The 19,285-nt window shown below is 46.7% G+C and overlaps 1 protein-coding gene across 2 annotated transcripts in view; it reads left to right on the forward strand.

The window, feature by feature from the left end:
* The window catches only part of CSMD2 (CUB and Sushi multiple domains 2), a 604,641-nt gene that overhangs the window by 475,428 nt on the left and 109,928 nt on the right, over positions 1-19,285 (forward strand). For both annotated transcript variants that reach the window (XM_087446344.1, XM_087446345.1), the window contains exons 30-37: positions 2,027-2,221; positions 3,180-3,296; positions 6,248-6,361; positions 12,993-13,088; positions 14,320-14,523; positions 14,962-15,086; positions 16,057-16,153; positions 17,264-17,368. In XM_087446344.1, coding sequence (XP_087302470.1) covers positions 2,027-2,221; positions 3,180-3,296; positions 6,248-6,361; positions 12,993-13,088; positions 14,320-14,523; positions 14,962-15,086; positions 16,057-16,153; positions 17,264-17,368 — 1,053 coding nt within the window. The remainder of the gene's footprint in view (positions 1-2,026; positions 2,222-3,179; positions 3,297-6,247; positions 6,362-12,992; positions 13,089-14,319; positions 14,524-14,961; positions 15,087-16,056; positions 16,154-17,263; positions 17,369-19,285) is intronic.

The raw sequence follows: 19,285 nt of genomic DNA on the forward strand, positions 1-19,285 counted from the left end.
TCAACTTGGTTCCAAGTTACTTAATTTCTCTGAACTTCAAATAAAGATTTGACCCACTTTGAATTTATAAAGAGGACAGATGAAATATGAGACATGGTGACAGTTCCCTGTATCTCTGCGATTCAAATATAGGTCACCCGATGGCCAGTTGTATTCTGACCAGAGCCACTGGGCTTAGGGAAAGGACAGATTTGATGAGAGGATCAAGGCAACACATCACAGGGCTCATGAGGAAACCACTGAGGGGTCCTCCACTAGGTGAGGGCCCCAGTTGAGCTTAAATTTAGTAGTATATCCGGGACTGCTCCACCCTAGGCTATGGGCAAAGATGAAGAGCAGGGCCATCACAAGGGCTCCAGTGCAAGACTGGCTAGACTTGGCAATATGATAGACTCTCAGAGCCCCATCCCATCAGTCAACAGGCTGACTGGCAACTGAGCAACACCCTCAAGCAGTGGCTGCCTCTTGTATAGGTGGCCTAAAAAGTACTCCAGTGACAAGGACAGCCCTCAGCAAAATTCCTCCTGAGCCATTCATCTCTGAACTCTGATCCCTTCTATTCTGGCTCTTTCCTCCTTAAATCTGCTCTTTGGGGCTACTGGCCCTGTGGCCTAGAGGTTAAGTTCAGCGCGCTATGCTTCGGCAGCCCAGGTTCAGTTCCCAGGCACAGACATACACCACTCATCAGTGGCCATGCTGTGGTGGCGACCCACACACAAAATAGAAGAACACTGGCACAAGATGTTAGCTCAAGGCGAATCTTCCTCGGCAAAAAAAAATTTAAAAATATGCTCTTCGAATTCCTGAGTCCTTCTGCAAGGGCCGTCAGCGCCTTTTTGTGAGCCCCTATCTCTAGACTTTGCTACTGTGTTCCCATAGCAGAGCCTCCAGGACTCCCATGGAAACTGATGCTCAGTTGCATTTCCTTATACTGACCATCCTCGGCTGCGTCCTGACAGTGCCCAGCCCTGATGACAGGCCTTTGGACCATCGGTGGTCTTAGAACAAGGAGGACGAGAAAAGGCAGCAGTGGATGGAAGTGAACGTTGGTGCCCAAAAGCTGCTTAGGATTTCAGCTGATGGTGAGGGAGGCTGTGGAATGCTCTTCTCCAGAGATCCGGGGCCCTGACTAGGACTCTGAATTGCTCAGGCAATCAAGTTCACTCTTACCCAGTGCAGAGGGACAGAGTGGATGCCTGTTAGGCACATCCATGGGATCCCTTATTGGGAAGACATAGAAGCATCCCTAGTCAAATGGAAAAATACTGCTATTTTCGTAAACTAGCAAGCACCCAATACCCCACTGCAAAGCCCTGGAAAACTGTATTGGAGACCTGGACTTATCCCAGAAGCTGAAGTGGGGTTTCCTACTTCCTTCCTAAATCTAAGTGTTGGTACCCACGCACTGAGAAGCGCCTGCAAGTCATGGATATGACAGCCTGCAAAGCCGATGCCAGCTTTACCTACCCAGCCAGCAGCACAGCTGTAGGCAAAAGAAAGAGAAGAGAAAGCAGTCTCCAAAAGCGGGCCCTGCTTCCCACATGGAGACAGAAAGCCGAGGAGGCCTGCCAGGCTGAGTATGGGCGGTCAAAGATGATCAGAGGGGTGGACTGTGCCTAAGCACTGAGCTTTACCACAGTGACCCTCTCCGCAACTGAGATCTGCTCCAGGAACCGCCAGCTCCCGCCAGTCAGAGCAGCGCGCACCTGCCCTGGGGAGAATGAGTTAAAGGATAAGAGAGGGTCTCAAAGCTTTAACTGCGACCCCCTCCTTTGTGAGTCAGGGCAAGAATGTGGGGAGAGGAGAGGAAATTTCACTATCCACAATGACTTCCAGGCCTAGATTAATGACCAAATTTAGAGAAGTTTCCAGACCTGAAGGGACTAGGGCCAGCAATCCCAAATCCCACACACTCTGTGGCTAATTAGAGTCAGGGTCTCCTCATGGGTGCTGCGCCAAGGAATTAGGCCACTGATGAGCTCTCTGCATATGTGTATGCGTGTGTGTTTGTTTTTCTTTTTTCCAGAAAACCCACGGGAGTCTTGTTTCGATCCTGGTTCCATCAAGAATGGCACGAGGGTGGGGTCTGACCTGAAGCTGGGCTCCTCCATCACCTACTACTGCCATGGGGGCTATGAGGTTGAGGGCTCCTCGACCCTGAGCTGCATCCTGGGGCCTGATGGGAAGCCCGTGTGGAACAACCCCCGGCCAGTGTGCACAGGTGGTGGAGCCCGGGGGTGGGGAGTCGGAGGGAGTGAGGGCATGCCCGAGGCAGAAGGGGGTGTCAGCTAGGGGACAGGGGAGGCGGGGCATGGTCCTCAAAGGGGGGCTCCTTGGGTTCGCCCAGTCCTGTCAGTATGTCATCTCTCTCAGATCACATAGTGTCCCCACCGCCACTCAGATGTCCTCAGCAGTGGACCCCAGACATGCCAGCAGCTCACACCAGGGAGAAGGGAGTTGAAAGGTGACCCTGGGCTTGTTCGTGGGCCTGGGGAAAATTACTGAGAGGTCTCATGTGTAAAACTAAGGCCAGGAAGGTGGACTGACTCCGGGGGGGTCTGGGTTAGCCATGGGCTCCTGACAAGAGGGATAGGATGGAGTGTCAGAACTTCAAGAGCATGGCGGCCACCTAAGTTGAAAAGCAAGGAGGCCCCTTTGTTCAAGTGAAAGGGGCTGGCTCTGAGGTCCACCCCTCGTGGAACTGGCACCGTGGATGGGAACAGAAGGTGGCCGGGTCGTGTGGGCTGGCCCCCAGTGGGGCTGGCCTGGGGAAGCTTTAGCTCCCTGCTCATACAGACGCTAACTGCCCAGGTGCAAACGTCAGCCTTGGGGCGGCAGATCATTGCTAGGTCCCACTTGTAAGCAGAAGAGGTTCCTAAAGTGCTCCCCAAGGCTGTCCCTCCAGGGACCAATGCCAGTGTTAATAGTTAGAGGACAAGGACTCACGGGTCCTGGGAGGGCCCTTGATAGCATCAGGGTGGGTTTCAGGCCACGGATGGATGGCCCTGGGCAGGGAGGGCCATGTCCTCAGAACTCCCCTCCTCCACATTAGTGGCTGCGCACTTCAGGGCAGCCCCACCAGGGCCAGGAGCTCAGGCTGGGAGTGAGAAGAACGGAGAATGGACAGCTGGTGAGGGGCCCACAAGGTCACCTGGCCCTCTGTCCCATTTCTCTTTCAGCCCCCTGTGGGGGACAGTATGTGGGTTCAGACGGAGTGGTCTTGTCCCCCAACTACCCCCAGAACTACACCAGTGGACAGATCTGCCTGTATTTTGTCACCGTGCCCAAGGACTATGGTATGGGTTTCTTTGTATGTTTCTTTGTTTATATGTTTTCTGACTCCTTCCAACTCCTCAGGCTTTTCCCAGTTGTATCCCAATTCCACTCTCAATTGTACCCACTCCCATTGTGGAAATGAGCAGAACAGTCTCCCATACAGGACAACTGAGTGCAGATGCCATGAAGTGGGCTGTAGAATACACTCCTGACACATGAAGGGGGAAAGGCGCTAGTGAGGCAGCTGGGACCAAGGGGATGGGGTTGGTGAGAAGCTAGCCAGGACAGAGGGAAGGCAGGGTGCACCGGGGGCTGTGCAGCACAACTCAAGTCTGAATAGAGGTGCTGCAGATCCCGGCTGACTGGGACCCCAGGGGAGGGTGGCCGAGTGGCAGGAGGAAGGGAAGGAGTGGGATGGAGCTGGGCTTAAAAGTACAGGCGAGGGAGCTGGGAGCCACATCGCTCCACTACTCTACCTGAGACCGGGAGCCTGGTCCAGCAGCTATAGGTAGGGCGAGCAAGAAAAAATTGAAGAGCAGGCCAGTGCCCTCAGAAGGCAGAGAAACCTCCAGATTCCAAGATACCTAGGCAAAAAGAAGCCAGACTTGTCACCTGGTTGGCAGTGGGGACGGTTAGGAGTCCTGCCATCTGTGGAGGACTCAGGAAGTTCTGAGGGGCAGCCAGGTTGGTTGTACGAGGGCAATCAGTGACCAGCCTGGCTACTTTCTCCCTGGATCGCCTCTTGGTAGGAGGAGTAACAGCTATTTCTAAACACTGTTGGTGTTGGGTGGGGCAAAGGGCATTGATATATCCTGACCACCTAGGAGAGGGACAGGGCAGCATGCAGAGAGCTGACTGCTTATTCCCAAGAGTTAGGATGGAATGAGCACAGGACAAGGCCTGATGTCATTCACCAAACATTTATTAAGCGCCTATCAGGGAGCACGCACTCTGCTGGGTACTGGGGCTGCAGAAATGAAAGAGATGTTTCCTGCCCTCTATAAACCCCTAGTCTTATCTTCACCCACAGCTCCAGCCATCGTGCACCACTCCCACCCCAGCACCTGCACACTTACATGCGTGTACACACACTCCCCAACATACTTACGGGGCAGGAGCTTTTGACCTGCAGGATCACAGTTAGGAACCTCCTGAAAGGTTGTCCAATCCAGTCTGCCACCCAGCACAGAATCCTTGATACGTGGGCTTGCAGATTGTGCTTGAATTCCTCTAGTAATAAAGAGCTCAAACCTTTGCAAGCAGCCAACCCCAAGGCTGGTCAGTTTCACTGAGCCGAAACCTGCATATGGAGAGCAGGTTCTAGGAAAGGTAGTGATTTGTCCTGAGCATCTTCTCTTTGCTATGATGCTAAGCCCCGCGATTAGTGACAGATTTTTGCCTCTGGGTCTGGAATACTTGTCCCCCGGCTCAGGTCTCAGCTCTAACATCCTCTTCTCATACGTCTTTCTTTGATCTCCTGTCTAAAGTGGCCTCCCTTGCCCTATCATTTTTTTTATAACCCCTAGAACTTAACACGATCTAAAATTATCTTGTTTATCTATTTACTTGAGTGGTTTTTTTCCTTTTTTGACTGTCTCTTCCCATTAGAATGCACACTCTGTGAAAGCAGGGACCCTGCCTGTCCTGTTCACCTCTGTGGGCAAGAGCATGGAGATGCCCCTGCCACCACCCCTGATTCGGTACCCATTTTCAGGGTGCAGTGTGCTCTCCCTCCTGCTCCTCTGCCCAGGAGCTGAGAGCTGAGAATCTCTTCCTCCATTCGCTACAATACTCATCACTGCAAACACTTTCTCTCAGGCAGTCAACTCCATGGCCTGAGTTCTTCCCTGCCCTGACACACAACACACACACACACACACAAATACACACACACACACACACAAATACACACACACACACACACACACACACACCCAACTTCCTGTGTGCTCAAGGCTTAAACCAAAGTAGTAGGTCTACCCTGGTTCTTCCTCGCAGGTGCACCCGGCCAACTGGTAGACCAGTGCATGGACTGGGGTCCGGCAGGTAGCTGAATTGGAGCTGTGCCCACCATGGCCCAGCAGTGTCAATGACCCCAGCCCCTCCAGCAGTGACTTGCAGAGAGAGGACAGCTGAGGAAATCCCCTGTGATTCATAGCTGCTGGCCTGAATAGCCATCAAATGGCAGGGCCCTTAGGCCTTATCTCACAGGGCACTCGTCAAGGCCATGGTCCACCAGCTTTTCAGCCCCCTTCCTTGAGCTAGCTGAGTGGCCTTGGGAAGCTTTCTTAACTTCTGAGCTTCAGTTGCTTTGTCTATAAAATATCGATGTCTGGAAGAGTCATGGTCGAAGACGACGTACATGGCATGCATGGTACCTGGCACAGAGTAGGTGCTTAACAAATGTCATGTTCCGCCTTCCCTCTGGGCTTTGCAGAGGGAAATGAGGTGGAGATGGTTGCCCATTCCATAGACAGTTTCTCCTTCCCCAACAGAGGCTGCTACTCGCCGTCCTCATTCCTCTTACCTGTGGGGGATCTTGTATCCAGGGGCCACCCTCATCAGGTGGATCTTTGAAGAAAAAGAAGAATACAGGGTCCTGAGATCACATGGGAAATGGAGGGTGTTGCCGAAAGCCCTTTTACATCCTTGAGTAGCTGCTGCAGGAAAGGAATAAGATTAGCTCAGTGCCACCTTCACCAGCCTGACCATTGGGTGCAGTCCTCAATGTCATCTTGACCCATTTGGGAAAATGCCAGATAGCCTTTCCCAGATCCCAGCGACCCTGTGCCTGATGTCTGGCCAATGTGCTAATCAGCCAGTAGAAAGGCTCAGCAAGCAGTTATCCCCATGAACCAACAACTTCCTCTGAGGTTCCTCTTGGCCTGCGGCCCCAGACCTCCAGTCCTTGCCCCCAAGATGGCCTCCCAGTCTTCTGCACTGAGATCTCCATACCATGTCTCCTCCGCAGTGGTGTTTGGACAGTTCGCCTTCTTCCACACGGCCCTCAACGACGTGGTGGAGGTGCATGATGGCCACAGCCAGCACTCCCGGCTCCTCAGCTCCCTTTCGGGCTCCCACACAGGTACCCAGGGCTGGGCCAGCATTGGGGATGGCAGTGGGCTGGGGCATCACGAGCCAGCTGAAAGGAAAGAGGCCCTGTGAGCATGGCTATAGGTGGAACCACACAGCTTTGTGTTTGTCATGCCCTAGTATTGTCTCTACAACACGACAGTCAGCTCCTGGCAACCCCTAGGTAGAAGGGGGCTTCACAAGCTAGTCTCCCCCCAAGCTGTGTCTACACCGCCCCCAAGTGGTATAGCATTCCTCTGTTGGCTTATATTTAGACCCAACATGTTTTTCCAATTATAAACATATTGCATTTTCATTGTAGAAACTTAGAGGCAAGAAAAAATAATTGTATAGAGAATTAAAATAAAAACCCCCCAGAAAGAACCACTCAAAAGATGGAGTGCATTTCCTTCCAGTCTTTGTATCTACTTAGACTTAATCTTTTACATATTTTATTGAACAAAACAATATACATATTTTTATTGATATATTCATTGTGAGCGTTTCTTTGTCATTATTTTCTTCTATAATAGGATTTTTTAATGCTGCATAATGGTCTATCATATAGTTACTTAAAATTTATGTAATGAATTCCCTATTATTGGACATTTAGATTGTTTCTGATTTTTCATTCAGATGAACAGTAAGTAATTCAATGTATTAGACATATGTCTTTATACACATCTCTGGCTATTACCTTAAAATATCTAGAAGTAGAATTGCCAGGTTAAAGTATATGTGAGATCCTTAAGGTTTTTTATGCAGATTGTCAAATATCGCTCTGGAAAGTTCTTGCCACTGTGTTCAACAACAATGAATAAGAGGGCATGTTTTATTCTCACAAAAACTAGGTAATTAAAAAAACATAAGCATCATCATCAGTTTGAAAAGTGAAAATGGCATCTCATTTTTTAATTTGCTGTTTTTTTATTACTAGTTAGGTTAACCTTTTTATAATGTAGTTCTTGGCCCATGCATGTTTTATTTGTGAATTTACTTGTGAATTAGTATTGATTTTTTTGTTAGCATTTATTTCCTTATTTATTTAGTAGAGCTCCATATTATTATAAGCTACATATATTATATACTATAAAAACCTCTTGTCTATATTATATGCTATAAACAGACTTCCCCTACAGTTTATCATTTGCCATTTAATCTTCTTCAGGGTGTGTTTTAGTGTCAGAAAATTTAAATTTCCCATGATACCAACTCTATCAATGTTTTCTTGTATAGTGTTCTCCTTTACATTTATGCTGATGAGATAAATATTCCCCTGTGTTTTCTTTTACTTCTTTTTAGTTTCATTGTTTTGCTTTAATACTTTTGGAATTTATTTTGATTTATTATTTGATATAGGAAATCTAACTATATTCTTCCATATTTAGTTAATCATTTGTCCTAACAGAATTTTCAAAATGCCAGATTTACATATGTTAAATTTTTATGAAATTAAGGGTATGTTTCTAGACTTTTTATCTATTTCCTCTAAGTGTCTGTTTATTCTTGCAACAGTATCAAAAAGCTTTAATTAGTGTAACGTTATAATAATGTTTAATATTATAATAATTTTAAATATATGGTATGATAAGTCCCCATAGTCATTCTTTGTTTTGAATTTTTAATTTTTTTGGCTATTCTAGCTTACTTTTCCCTCCAAATACATTTTAGAAATACATATGTTATCAAGTTAAAAAAATTGCATTAGAATTTTCATTAGAATTCCGTTAAGCTTGTAGATTAACTGGGGAGAACTCAATCTTTACCATTGTAACTCCTCTTCCCATTCAGGAACATGGTATGTCTATTTATTTATTTATCTTTTGTAACCTTTGGGAAGATTCTATCATTTTCATTTAGGCAGTATTCGTTTTTTGTTAACTTTATTCTTAGATATTTCATGGCAATTTTTGTTGTTTTTGTTGCTGCTGTAAATGGGTCTCCTCCCCTCATCATAGATTCTAACCAGTCTTTGCTAGTATATTAGAAGACTGGTGTTCGGGGTATATTCATTTTGTAAAGCCATTGAACCCTCCATAATAATGATAACACTGCCAGCTGATTCTCCTGGGTCCTTTAGGCAAAAAGCGATATCATCTACAGATAAATTTGTCTCATTATTTTATCTCTTCCTTTTCAGTGGTTTTTTTTTTAATTTTCTTTCGTGGTTATTGATCTGTTGAGGTATGTTACTTTATTGTCAATGCTGATGTTTTATATTTTAGTAAAGAATCCGTTTCATAATTATTATTATTATTATTTTGTGAGGAAGATCAGCCCTGAACTGACATCCGATGCCAATCCTCCTCTTTTTGCTGAGGAAGATTGGCCCTGGGCTAACATCCATGCCCATCTTCCTCTACTTGATATGGGACGCTGCCACAGCATGGCTCGACAAGCAGTGCGTCAGTGCGCACCCAGATCTGAACCCGCGAATCTCGGGCGGCCACAAGAGAGCGTGTGCACTTAACTGCTGCGCCACCAGGCCGGCCCCATAATTAGTTTAAATTTGGCAACATGGCTCATATAATATGCTATGATGATATTTAATCTCCTTTCTATTGTGGTTGTATTCCCTGCCTTTACGATGCTGAATGCTATATTCATAGCTCCCCATTTTAATCTGCTGGACCAGAGGTTTTGTGTGGTGTGCTATGTTTTGCTTTTTACTGCTTCTACTTATCAATTCTTCTGTGGAATTTGTTATTATTTTCTAATTAATTAACTTCTGCCCTTATTTCATAATGTCTCTCTCCCTTTTTTCCTTCAGATTATTTTGTTGTTCTTGTTCTAACTTCTTAAACCAAGAGCTTTGTTCCTTATTTCCCTCTGTAATAAAGAGCATGTTTACAGCGATAAATTCACCTCTTAAGCATAGATTTGGCTTCATGCCATAAATTTTGATATGTACTATTTTCGTCATCATTACTTTCTAAATAATCCATGATCGTGTTTTACTCTTTTTGCCCCAGTTGTTTAAGAATCTCTTCTTTTCCCTCAAGAACCTGGATCTTGTTCTTGTTACATTTAAATGTTTGTGTTAATTTCTATTTTTATTGCCATGTGGTTAGAGAATGTCGCCTGTCCCATTTTTACTTTGGGGATTAAATGAGGTGCTCTCAGTAGCCGAGGACTTGTTTTTTAATTCCCTAAGTATCTGAGAAGAATGTGTGTTGTCTGTAGGGTTAAGTGGTCGTATGGAGAGAAGGGCCGAGCTCAGGCCCCGCAGTTTCATTGCCTGGTCTACGCTCTCCCTCTTGCTAAGCGTCTGCGGACACAACACTTGGCCACCCTGAGCTTCAATTTCCTCATCTGTAAAATGCAGAGTAGAAGCTCTACATCCTAGAGTTATCGTTAGGATTAAACGAGCTTTGCGATAGCCATTAGATCCGCCTTACTCCATTTTATTATTTAAATCCATTGTTCAGTGGTTCTCGACAAAATGACTTTTTGATACCACCACCCCACATATAACCACATAAGTCAGGATCTCTTGGGGTGGGATGCTTTTTCAAAATCTCCGTATTTTGAAGATAGATAGATAGATAGAAAAACAGAGAGTAGGTATAAGTTTAGCTGTAGATTTAGAAGTATAGGTACTGGTAGAGACATTTAGGACCTGTAGATGTAAATACTAATATAGATATAGGTGTAGATACAGATGTATAGGACCAATAGAAATAAGGGTAGATGATAGATAGACGGATAGACACACAGACAGAGAGACAGATAGATAGATATAGGTATAGGACCTATGAATATCAATTGATATTCTGGGATCATCTCTTATTCTTCATTTGGAGAAACACTGATGACGAGCCACTGGTCCCGATGGAAGTGAAGTGTGTCCCTGTCCCTGAGATGTGTTAAGGGGCAAAAAAATAAACTTGAGGACCACTATCAACAACCTTCCTTTTGTTTTCCAATTTGACATATCGATGATTGAGAATGTTGTGTTAAAATGTCTCCCACTACAATTGTGGCATTTGGTTGCCTTCTTGTGTTTCTAAGAATTTTTGTATCTGTGTTTGCCTGATATAGCTTTCCTCGTTTCCTCTGAGAGTCTTTTTCTTTTAAGAGGAAGTTGACTCATTTTACAAGTGAAACCTTTGGTCTGCTGTCTGTCATCTTGTTTTGTTCTTTCTGGATTTTCGTTTGTTTTTGCTTCCTCACTTTTCTATTCATATCTGACCCACCTCTAATTTCCAAGTTTTTTTTAATATATTTGGACTTTTATATTAACATTATTAGCAATTATTTTTAAATTATGGACTTCTTCCCAAAGAATAAGTTTTTACATTTGCATTTAGTTTTGCTACCTCATTAACAATAATTATTTGAGTTTAACTATATTTTCCTGGTTATCTTTATCCCTGATAGTTTTTGATTTCCCTACTTTTGTTCATTTTTTTCAGTCAGGCTCGTAACTGCAGTATGCTCTGTCACCTTGCATGTATGTGAATGCATTTCCTTTGACGTATCATATAAACGATAACTTGATTGTAAATCAGATTATAAATCACAAACTTTTTCTTTCAAAACCGCAGCAATGGTTCCATTCTGTTCCAAGAGTTAATATTACAGACGAGGCGGAGTTCAACCTGATTCTTTATGCTTGTATGTTACCCATGCTTTTCTCTCTAAATGCCTTTCATTTCTCATTTTTCTTTATTTTTAAAATTAAAAAATCCACTAGGATGTGTTGCAGTGGAAATCTCTTTTCATTAATTAGATCTGGCACTTTACAAACGATTTCAATCTGAACCTCAAGTCTTTTTTAAGCTTAGGAAAGTTACCTGCTTTCTTAAATTACTTTTTCCTCTTTAATTTCTCTTGTCTTCTCTCTCTCTAGAATTCCTAATATATGCCTATTGGATTTTTTTCATCTCTCTTCCATGTCGCTTGTCATTTCTCTCATTATTTTAATCTCTTTATCCTTTTTTCTGTAGATTCTGGGAGAATTTCCCAAATTTAATCTCCACTTCGCTGTTCAATTTCTGCAGATTCCAGCTGCCATGTATTAGTGTTTCTCATCTCTTTGTAGCCTTTATTGATCTCAGATCTTTCCTTTGGCACGTCTTCCTCCTCTGATTTCACAGATGCAATGCTAGATTTAATCTTGTGACAGCCACGGTTGAAAATCTTCTGAGATTTTTGCCTGTTCTTTGTTGCAGTTCACATTAAAATATTTGCTTTGATTTCTCAGAGTAGTCTCTTCTCTTAAAACTTTAGAATCTTTTCTTATGTCCTGTGGTTTTATGATGCGCTTATCCATGGAGAGAAAGGGCTGCATATGTTGAGGACTGGAAGTCAAAATGGGCTCTGTGAGAGATTATGGGGATTCTGCTCCACGTGTGTCAGGCCAGATGATAGGAGGATGGAAAAGTTGAGTTTTGTTTTTCTCACATCCATTGAGAAGAGCAGCTAGAGATGGCAGTCATAATCAATAGAGGCTTTGTCTTCATGAATGTGTTTTTGCTTTGGTAGCCAAAAGTTAGCTGGGGCCATGACTTGTAGGCTCAGCCATCTGGGTGACATGTAAATCCAAGTGTGTTATGCAAAAGACTCTTCATTCCCCATGACCAGTAGCATCACATGGACTTTCTGGAAGCGCTGATGGACCCCAGATGTGCCTCCCAGTGGCTCCTTAACTGGTTCCAACTCCAGCCCCCACTGCAGTGAAGATGTAGCCTGGCTTTCTGTAACCTCTCCTTCTCTTCTGATGGTGGGGTCAGCAGCCATTTTAGGGGCCCTAAGACTGCAGAGGGGCAGCATGCAGAGAGGCCATGCCACTGCCTGCCACCCCATATTCCCCTAGCTTCCACAGGACAGTGATGATGAGTGGGACTGTGTTCACAGCTGCAGGTCCAGTTGGTGCTGCCTTTACTCTCATCCATCTGCACCACATCAAACAGAAGATAGACCTTTTCTTCTGATAGAAAGGCGGTTGGGCTTCCCTAGCTTCCTGTGCCCAGGCAGGTTTCCCCAATTTGGGTGTTATTGATTGGGTGACAATATGTCCTGCTTTGCCTGGGACAGTCCCAGCTTTCACTTGGTTGTCCCAGCATAATTATTAACAGCATGCCCTTTCACCCTCAAAAGTGTCCTAGTATGGACAATAAATTATATGATCGCTCTGGTTATCGATCATTTCACAGGGGATCTGGGAAAGGCCAGTCACTCTCAGGTGATCACATCACTCTCCTCCCCAGAAGCTGGCCCCATTTTTTTTTTATCAGATTGATGTCAGTTTTCCAAGTAAACCACCACTCGGTTTGGTAATGGCCATTCTCCCTATCCCTGTGGATCAACACATCTTAAGAAGCTTTCTCCTCTCCAGGCAGGTTATTTGATCATTCTGAACCTCTCTTTCTTGATCTATTAATGGGAATACTGAACTCTTGTCATGCCAACCTCCCATCGACCATGGATCAAAATGAGACCACAGATGCAAAAGCCGTCTGTAAACTCTAAACTGTAAAGTGCAGTAAAAATGTGAGGTTTCATTTCAGGAAGACCTGGGATGTGGAAGGAATTACTGTGAGTGGTGTGGGCAGCCCCTCCTCCCTGACCAGGATTTTATCTGCTGGGCCCTACTGGTGGACTCACTGTCTTCCTCTCCTCCTCGCCCCTTATCTCGGCAGGAGAATCGCTGCCCTTGGCCACCTCCAATCAAGTTCTCATTAAGTTCAGTGCCAAAGGCCAAGCACCAGCCAGAGGCTTCCACTTTGTCTACCAAGGTATGCAGGTGGTGGGCGTGGGAGGTGTGAAGACAGTCTCCGTTCTTCAGTTTCTCAGTGACCAAAGGAACAGGGACCTTTGACCCCTAGTCTGAGCCTCATTCTTAGGGTGTTTGGAGGCAGTTACTGGTTTGTGGGGCAGTTCCTTGAAATTCAGTTGAATTTTATACATTCATTCACCCAACAGACAATTCTTGGACCAAACTCCATGTTGAATGAGGGGTGAAATCCGACACGGGAAGCTAATTTCCCCCTCACTCCCCCATTGTCTAGTACAGCCCCGATGGCACTGGGAAGACCCACGCAGGCTTCTTCCCTAGACTCTCTCCCATGGAGCTTGGTTTTGTTTGCAAGGCCCAGTGAAGGTGGGGAAAAACACAGCCTTGGAAATGAGATGGACATGGATTTAAACCCCAGCTCTGCCACTTTCTAACTGGGCACCAACTACTCCCCCTTTTAGAGCCCCAGTTTGTTCATCTATAAAAGAAGGGTAATAACGTTACCTCACTGATAGGATTGAAAGAGAGTTCACAAAGTCATTGGCACCAAGTAGGTCATCAGTGTTCACTCCCTTCCTTACTGGCCTTGAAAGGCAGTCTTGAAGCGCCCTGGCTTTCACTTGCAGGCCCCAACCGCTCCTGACCAGGAGAACGTCCACTATTCTAGGCCCATTCTAAGCATGATCCTCTTCACTCCACTGCCCAGGATGAGCTGCAATTCCCTGTGCAGGGGCAATCCTGCCATGAGGATGCCATCCCCTGAGGCCTGGGTTCTATCTGCCATCATGGGCGGGGGAGAGAAGATCTAGGTCATGGAGAGCAGGGCCTTGGGCAGGGCCTTAAGGCACATGGGAAGAAGAGGCCCAAGTCAGGGTGAAGGCACCGAAAGTGGAGGAGGAAGGGCCATTCTCCCTGTTAGAGATGTGGGACCCTCCTGGGCAAGGGGCATCATTGGGAAGGCAAAAAACACAACCGGGCCTGAAGTCTGGCCCTGGGGGCTCACACTGCCTCCCATGGTTTCCAGAAGCTGTGCTGCAACATTGTATGTTCAAGTATATTTCAGTAAGATGGACATCATCTTAGAAAGCCCCCACCTCTCCCCTAAGGGAAAGCGCCCAGAGCCTCTCAGGGTCCCACCCAGACTCTCTCAGTTTCAGTCTTGTTGTGTGTCCATCCCCGGGCCAGTTTCTAGCAGGGTAAGGCCTACCCCTCAGTGCCCTTGTCCCCTGCAGCGGTGCCCCGAACCAGCGCCACGCAGTGCAGCTCTGTGCCAGAACCCCGCTACGGCAAGAGGCTGGGCAGTGACTTCTCGGTGGGGGCCGTCGTCCGCTTCGAATGCAACTCCGGCTATGCCCTGCAGGGGTCCCCAGAAATCGAGTGCCTCCCTGTTCCTGGGGCCTTGGCCCAGTGGAATGTCTCAGCACCTACATGTGTGGGTGAGTACCTGGACAATTGGGACTTGGGGAGGGGGTGGCCAGCAGACAGCCCTTTCTCCCTGGGGGAGGCGGCAAGACCCAAAAGCTGCCCCAAGAGACACAGCAGCCCCTGCACACCAGCATAACTTATGTAGGGTGTCCCGTCCCAGCCAGATCCCTAGTCCTGTGGGCTGAGTGTGAAGACAGCAAGGAGGAGGAGCTGGGGTTGCTAGGGGAGGGAGGTGTGTGAAGGGAGGAACGCAGGTCCAGGTCCCTGAGGAGGGCTGTGTGGAAAGGAGTCATGAGAGGAGGCGGGACTGGGCCCCTGTGGGAGAAGCCAGCAGAGGGAGGGGTCATGAGCAGGCTGGGGCCCCTGGGAGGGGTCTGTTGGGGGGGTTCCTATGGAGGACCCACAAACATAAGTGGGAGGAGCCTCTGACCAGAGCTGCCTGCTCCCAGTGCCGTGTGGAGGCAACCTCACAGAGCGCAGGGGCACCATCCTGTCCCCCGGCTTCCCGGAGCCCTACCTCAACAGCCTCAACTGTGTGTGGAAGATCATGGTCCCCGAAGGCGCTGGCATCCAGGTAGGAGCAAGGAGATGCCTGGGTCAGGCGGGCGGGTGGGAGGAGACACATCAGCCCTGTCCCTGCCCCTCAGTCCAAGTGTAGAGGTGTGCGCCACACAGAAAAACCCAGGAGCTTAGTGGCCTAGGAGCTTCAGGGGCGTGAGGAGAGAGCTGGGTAACTCAGGAAGGAGAAGGAGTGGGCACTGGCTCGGGCCATCAGGGAAGGCCAGAAGGAGGAAGTGAGCCTGGAGCTGGAGTATGAAGACTGGGGAGGATTCATAGGAGATGTTTTTCGAATGGCTTGAAGGGTTCTTTCCTCAAGATTGAGGGGGATAGAAGAGGGATATTGCAGGTGCGGGGAAGGAGCGAACCCTCAAGCACAGATGAAGCATGAAGAGGCACCAGGCACACACCTCGAGTGTCACACCTGCAGCCTGGACTGTAGTCATACAGTAGCCACTGGGGCCATAACTGGTGCCCAGCAGTCAGAGCCAAGTGAGGAAGGCCCCAGAACTGGTTGGGTGGCATGGAAGAGGGTCCGCAGCCCGCCAGGCCAACAGAGAAGCAGCAAGCAGGAACTCAAGGAGGACAGGTCCAGCCAGGAGTGGGTTACTGGCTCGTTGCTGCAGGATGTCTGATGCGACTGAGACAGGAAAGTGGGGAAACCCAAGGAATGTTCAGGAGATGAGGAGGACAGTTGGACTGAAGTATTCCCACTTCCTGGAATTTCCTTTCCCCATTATCTGCCTTACAGAGTACCCCACTGTCTTATATTCATTCATTTCACATCTGTCTCCCCCACTGGACAATGAGCTCCTCACAGATAGGGACTGCCCGAGGGACTTAGTTTCATCGGAAGGGCCTAGCACAGTGTCGGGCCCAGAGCAGGTGCTCAACAATTGAATTAATTATGTGAATGGAGGAGAGGGAAGGGAGGGAGGGAGGGATGCCGGCTGCCTAACCAACAATTCGATCTCTTGCCTTCCCAGATTCAAGTCATCAGTTTTGTCACGGAGCAGAACTGGGACTCCCTGGAAGTGTTTGACGGTGCGGACAACACTGTAACCATGCTGGGGAGTTTCTCAGGTGAGGGGGGGCGTCCAGGGCCTCAACTCGGAGGGCAGGAGTGGACTTTTTATTATTATTATTATTGAGATATAACTCACATAACTACGAAATTCACCACTTCAAAGTGTACAATTCAGTGGGTTGTAGTATATTCACAAGGTTCTATAACCATCACCACTATCTAGTCCCAGAACATTTTCATCACCCCTAAAAGAAACCAGGTACCCATTTGCACTCACTCCCCATCACTGCCACGTCCATCCCCTAACCCACTTTCCATCTCTATGGATTTGCTTGTGCCAAACATTTCATACAAATGGAATCCTACAATATGTGGCCTTCTGTGTCTGGCTTCTTTCACTCAGCATAATGTTTTCAAGGGTCACCATGTTGTAGTGTGTATTAACACTTCATCATACGGATGGACCACATTTCCTTCATCCATTCATCGGTTGATGGACACTTGGTTGTTTCCACGTATTGGCTAATTATGAATAATGTGACTATGAACATTCACGTACAAGTCTCTATGGGGATGTATGTTTTCAGTTCTCTTAGGTATATACCTAGGAGTGGAATTCCGGGGTCATATGGTAACTCTATATTTAACTTTTTTGAGGAACTGACAAACTGTTTTCCAAAGTGGCTGCACTGTTTTCCATTCCAGTGGTGGATTTCTGACTGAGTGTGGTGTATGCTTCTGCCCAATGACCAGGGCAATTTTCTGGATCTTTTAGGCCCCAGAACTCCATGTAGCCAAAATATAGAAAAAAGTCATGTGCTCCAGATAAACTGTCTACACTGCTTGGATTGCCCAGATAATTATACATGTCAGAGTCATTTTGAAGATGACTGGAAGGGAACCAAACTCGTAGGCCAGCTGGGGAACTCAGCTACTTGCTAGCATGTGGCTCTGCCACTGCTCATTTTGCAGGAATTTGTTGGAGGGCTCCCTTCCCTTGGCCATTTGGAGACCCAGCACTCTGAGGGGTGCTACTTTGTCATTTAGTCAGTTTGATATTTGGGGCCTTGGGAGCAGAATGTCAACAGGTAACAAGAGCAAGAGAAAAGGGGAGGAGCTTGGGGGGCCAGGGACATGAAGGCTGAATGGCCCCTGTCTCTTTGCAGGAACAACCGTGCCTGCCCTGCTGAACAGCACCTCCAACCAGCTCTATCTTCATTTCTACTCAGATATCAGCGTGTCGGCAGCCGGCTTCCACTTGGAGTACAAAAGTGAGTATCCAGAGTCTCAGCTGTGTTCAGGGTTCAGGGTGGGAACTGACAGGTACCAAGTACCCTCGATGAGCAGGGGTTCTACAGGGGCTGCATTTTTTCCATCCCACTTAAGCCTTACCGCAGAGCTAGAAGTGGACACTAAAGCTCAGAGAAGGTCTGAAACCTCCTCAAGACTGCATAGCCAGCAAGTGGAGGGGCCAGGATTCTCACCCAAGTGTGTGTTACTCAAAAACCTGTGTGCTTCCTCTGTGTCCACACCAGGAATGGGAAGGGGGCCTGGACATTGGCATAGGGCCCAGTATATAATTTGGGATATAAGAAAATAGAGGTGCTCTCCTCCTCCATTCTTAAAAACTAGCCTCTCCAACCCCTGGTTCTGTGATGCAATTGTCTTTGGAAATGGGGGAAGGCGTGATTGGCTTGACCATCTTTGACAGCATGGGCCTGTGCAGATGGAAGCCCCAGTTGGTGCTAGAGGCTTGATAGGGTCAGCATTGGATGTTATGCAGATGCCCAGCTGGTCTCCAATGAGCTTTATCCAGCTGGTTGGGAGAGGATTGGCTGGATCCCAGGATGCTGGTCACCTGAAAAAACTGAAGTGTACACCTAGTAGGAAAGATCCGGGACAGCTTGAGGCAAAGACTCTGAGGAGTAGAGAATAAGACAGGGACCTCTGAGACCTTCCTCGCAGACCTCTAAGTCTTCATTCACCTGGTGGAGTTAAGTATTCCAGGTTTCTTGAGTAATTCACATTTTTCCTATTACCCTTTTTTTCCTGTTCTCTCTAATTTTGTTTCCTTATCCAATATTTTAATTTGTCTTTAAATGTTCCCTAGAATCTTCTCTTTTCTCTCTTTTGCCAAAGAATACTTTCTTCTTAGATCTCTTTGTCATTCTACTGCCTCATTCCCAGGAAAGATTTACCTCTTCTCAGTTTTGTTGTTGTTGTTGTTCATGAGAACTGGTACTTTTCTCAGTAGCTGCTGTTCATCATGCACTGTCCTCGCGTGGTGGGAAGAGCTAGGAGAAAACAGAGGACCTCATTAGTATTTGGAGACTGAAATTCCTAGGAGCCAAGACCCTGCAGTATATTTTTGTTTTGTAGATAATCTACAAAGAGAGCACAGAAAAGGAGAATTAACTGCTATTGCAGAGGCAAATGGTTTTGAAGGGCACTGAAAAGTCCTATCTACGGCTATGACTCATATTTAATGTTTATTTAATTGAAATGGAAATGGAACAATATGCTTTCAAAAGTAATAAATTGCATATGATAAAAAAAATCTTCCTTTGTTGTAAGCATGGCTTAAATAAAATCAAGCTGTGCAACGTACAAGAAATTAGAACAGACTTTCTCTGTCTCCCTCCTTCTGTCTTTCTCTGGCCTCCCTTCTCTCCCCATTCCATTTTTTCTCCCACCACACTCTTTTGCTCTTGCTTTCTCTTGTTTTCTCTCTGCCCTTCCTTCTCCTTCTATCACTATCTTTCCAGTAAGTAGGTCTCGGGTTACTAACTTGTGATCACCCCACTAAATACCAAGTTGCATTCTACTTGGAGTGCAGGGAGGAGTGGGGAGAAAGAGACAAGATGACAGCCAAGATGAATTATTTCAAATTCAGTTTGATAATTGCTTTAATCCCCTCCTTGGGGTCTTTTGTCCCAGCTGCTGAGATTTGTGGACATAGCCCAAACAGTTTTTCATTTCCAGATATCACGTTCACTTCTTAAAAGCTCACGTAGGACAGGAATTGCCTGGGAAGGGCATGAGGGAACTTTCCAGAGTGACAGCAATGTTGTGTAGTTTTGATAGGGGTTTGGGTTATACAGGTATATGCATTTGTCAAAACTCTGCAAATGTAGCTTAGGATTTGTGCATTTCATTATATGTAAATTTCCCTCAGAAGGAAAGAAAGG

This window comes from Ceratotherium simum, chromosome 22, assembly GCF_057802395.1.
Source record: "Ceratotherium simum simum isolate JZ-2026a chromosome 22, ASM5780239v1, whole genome shotgun sequence".
NCBI classification, from domain to species: Eukaryota; Metazoa; Chordata; class Mammalia; order Perissodactyla; family Rhinocerotidae; genus Ceratotherium; species Ceratotherium simum.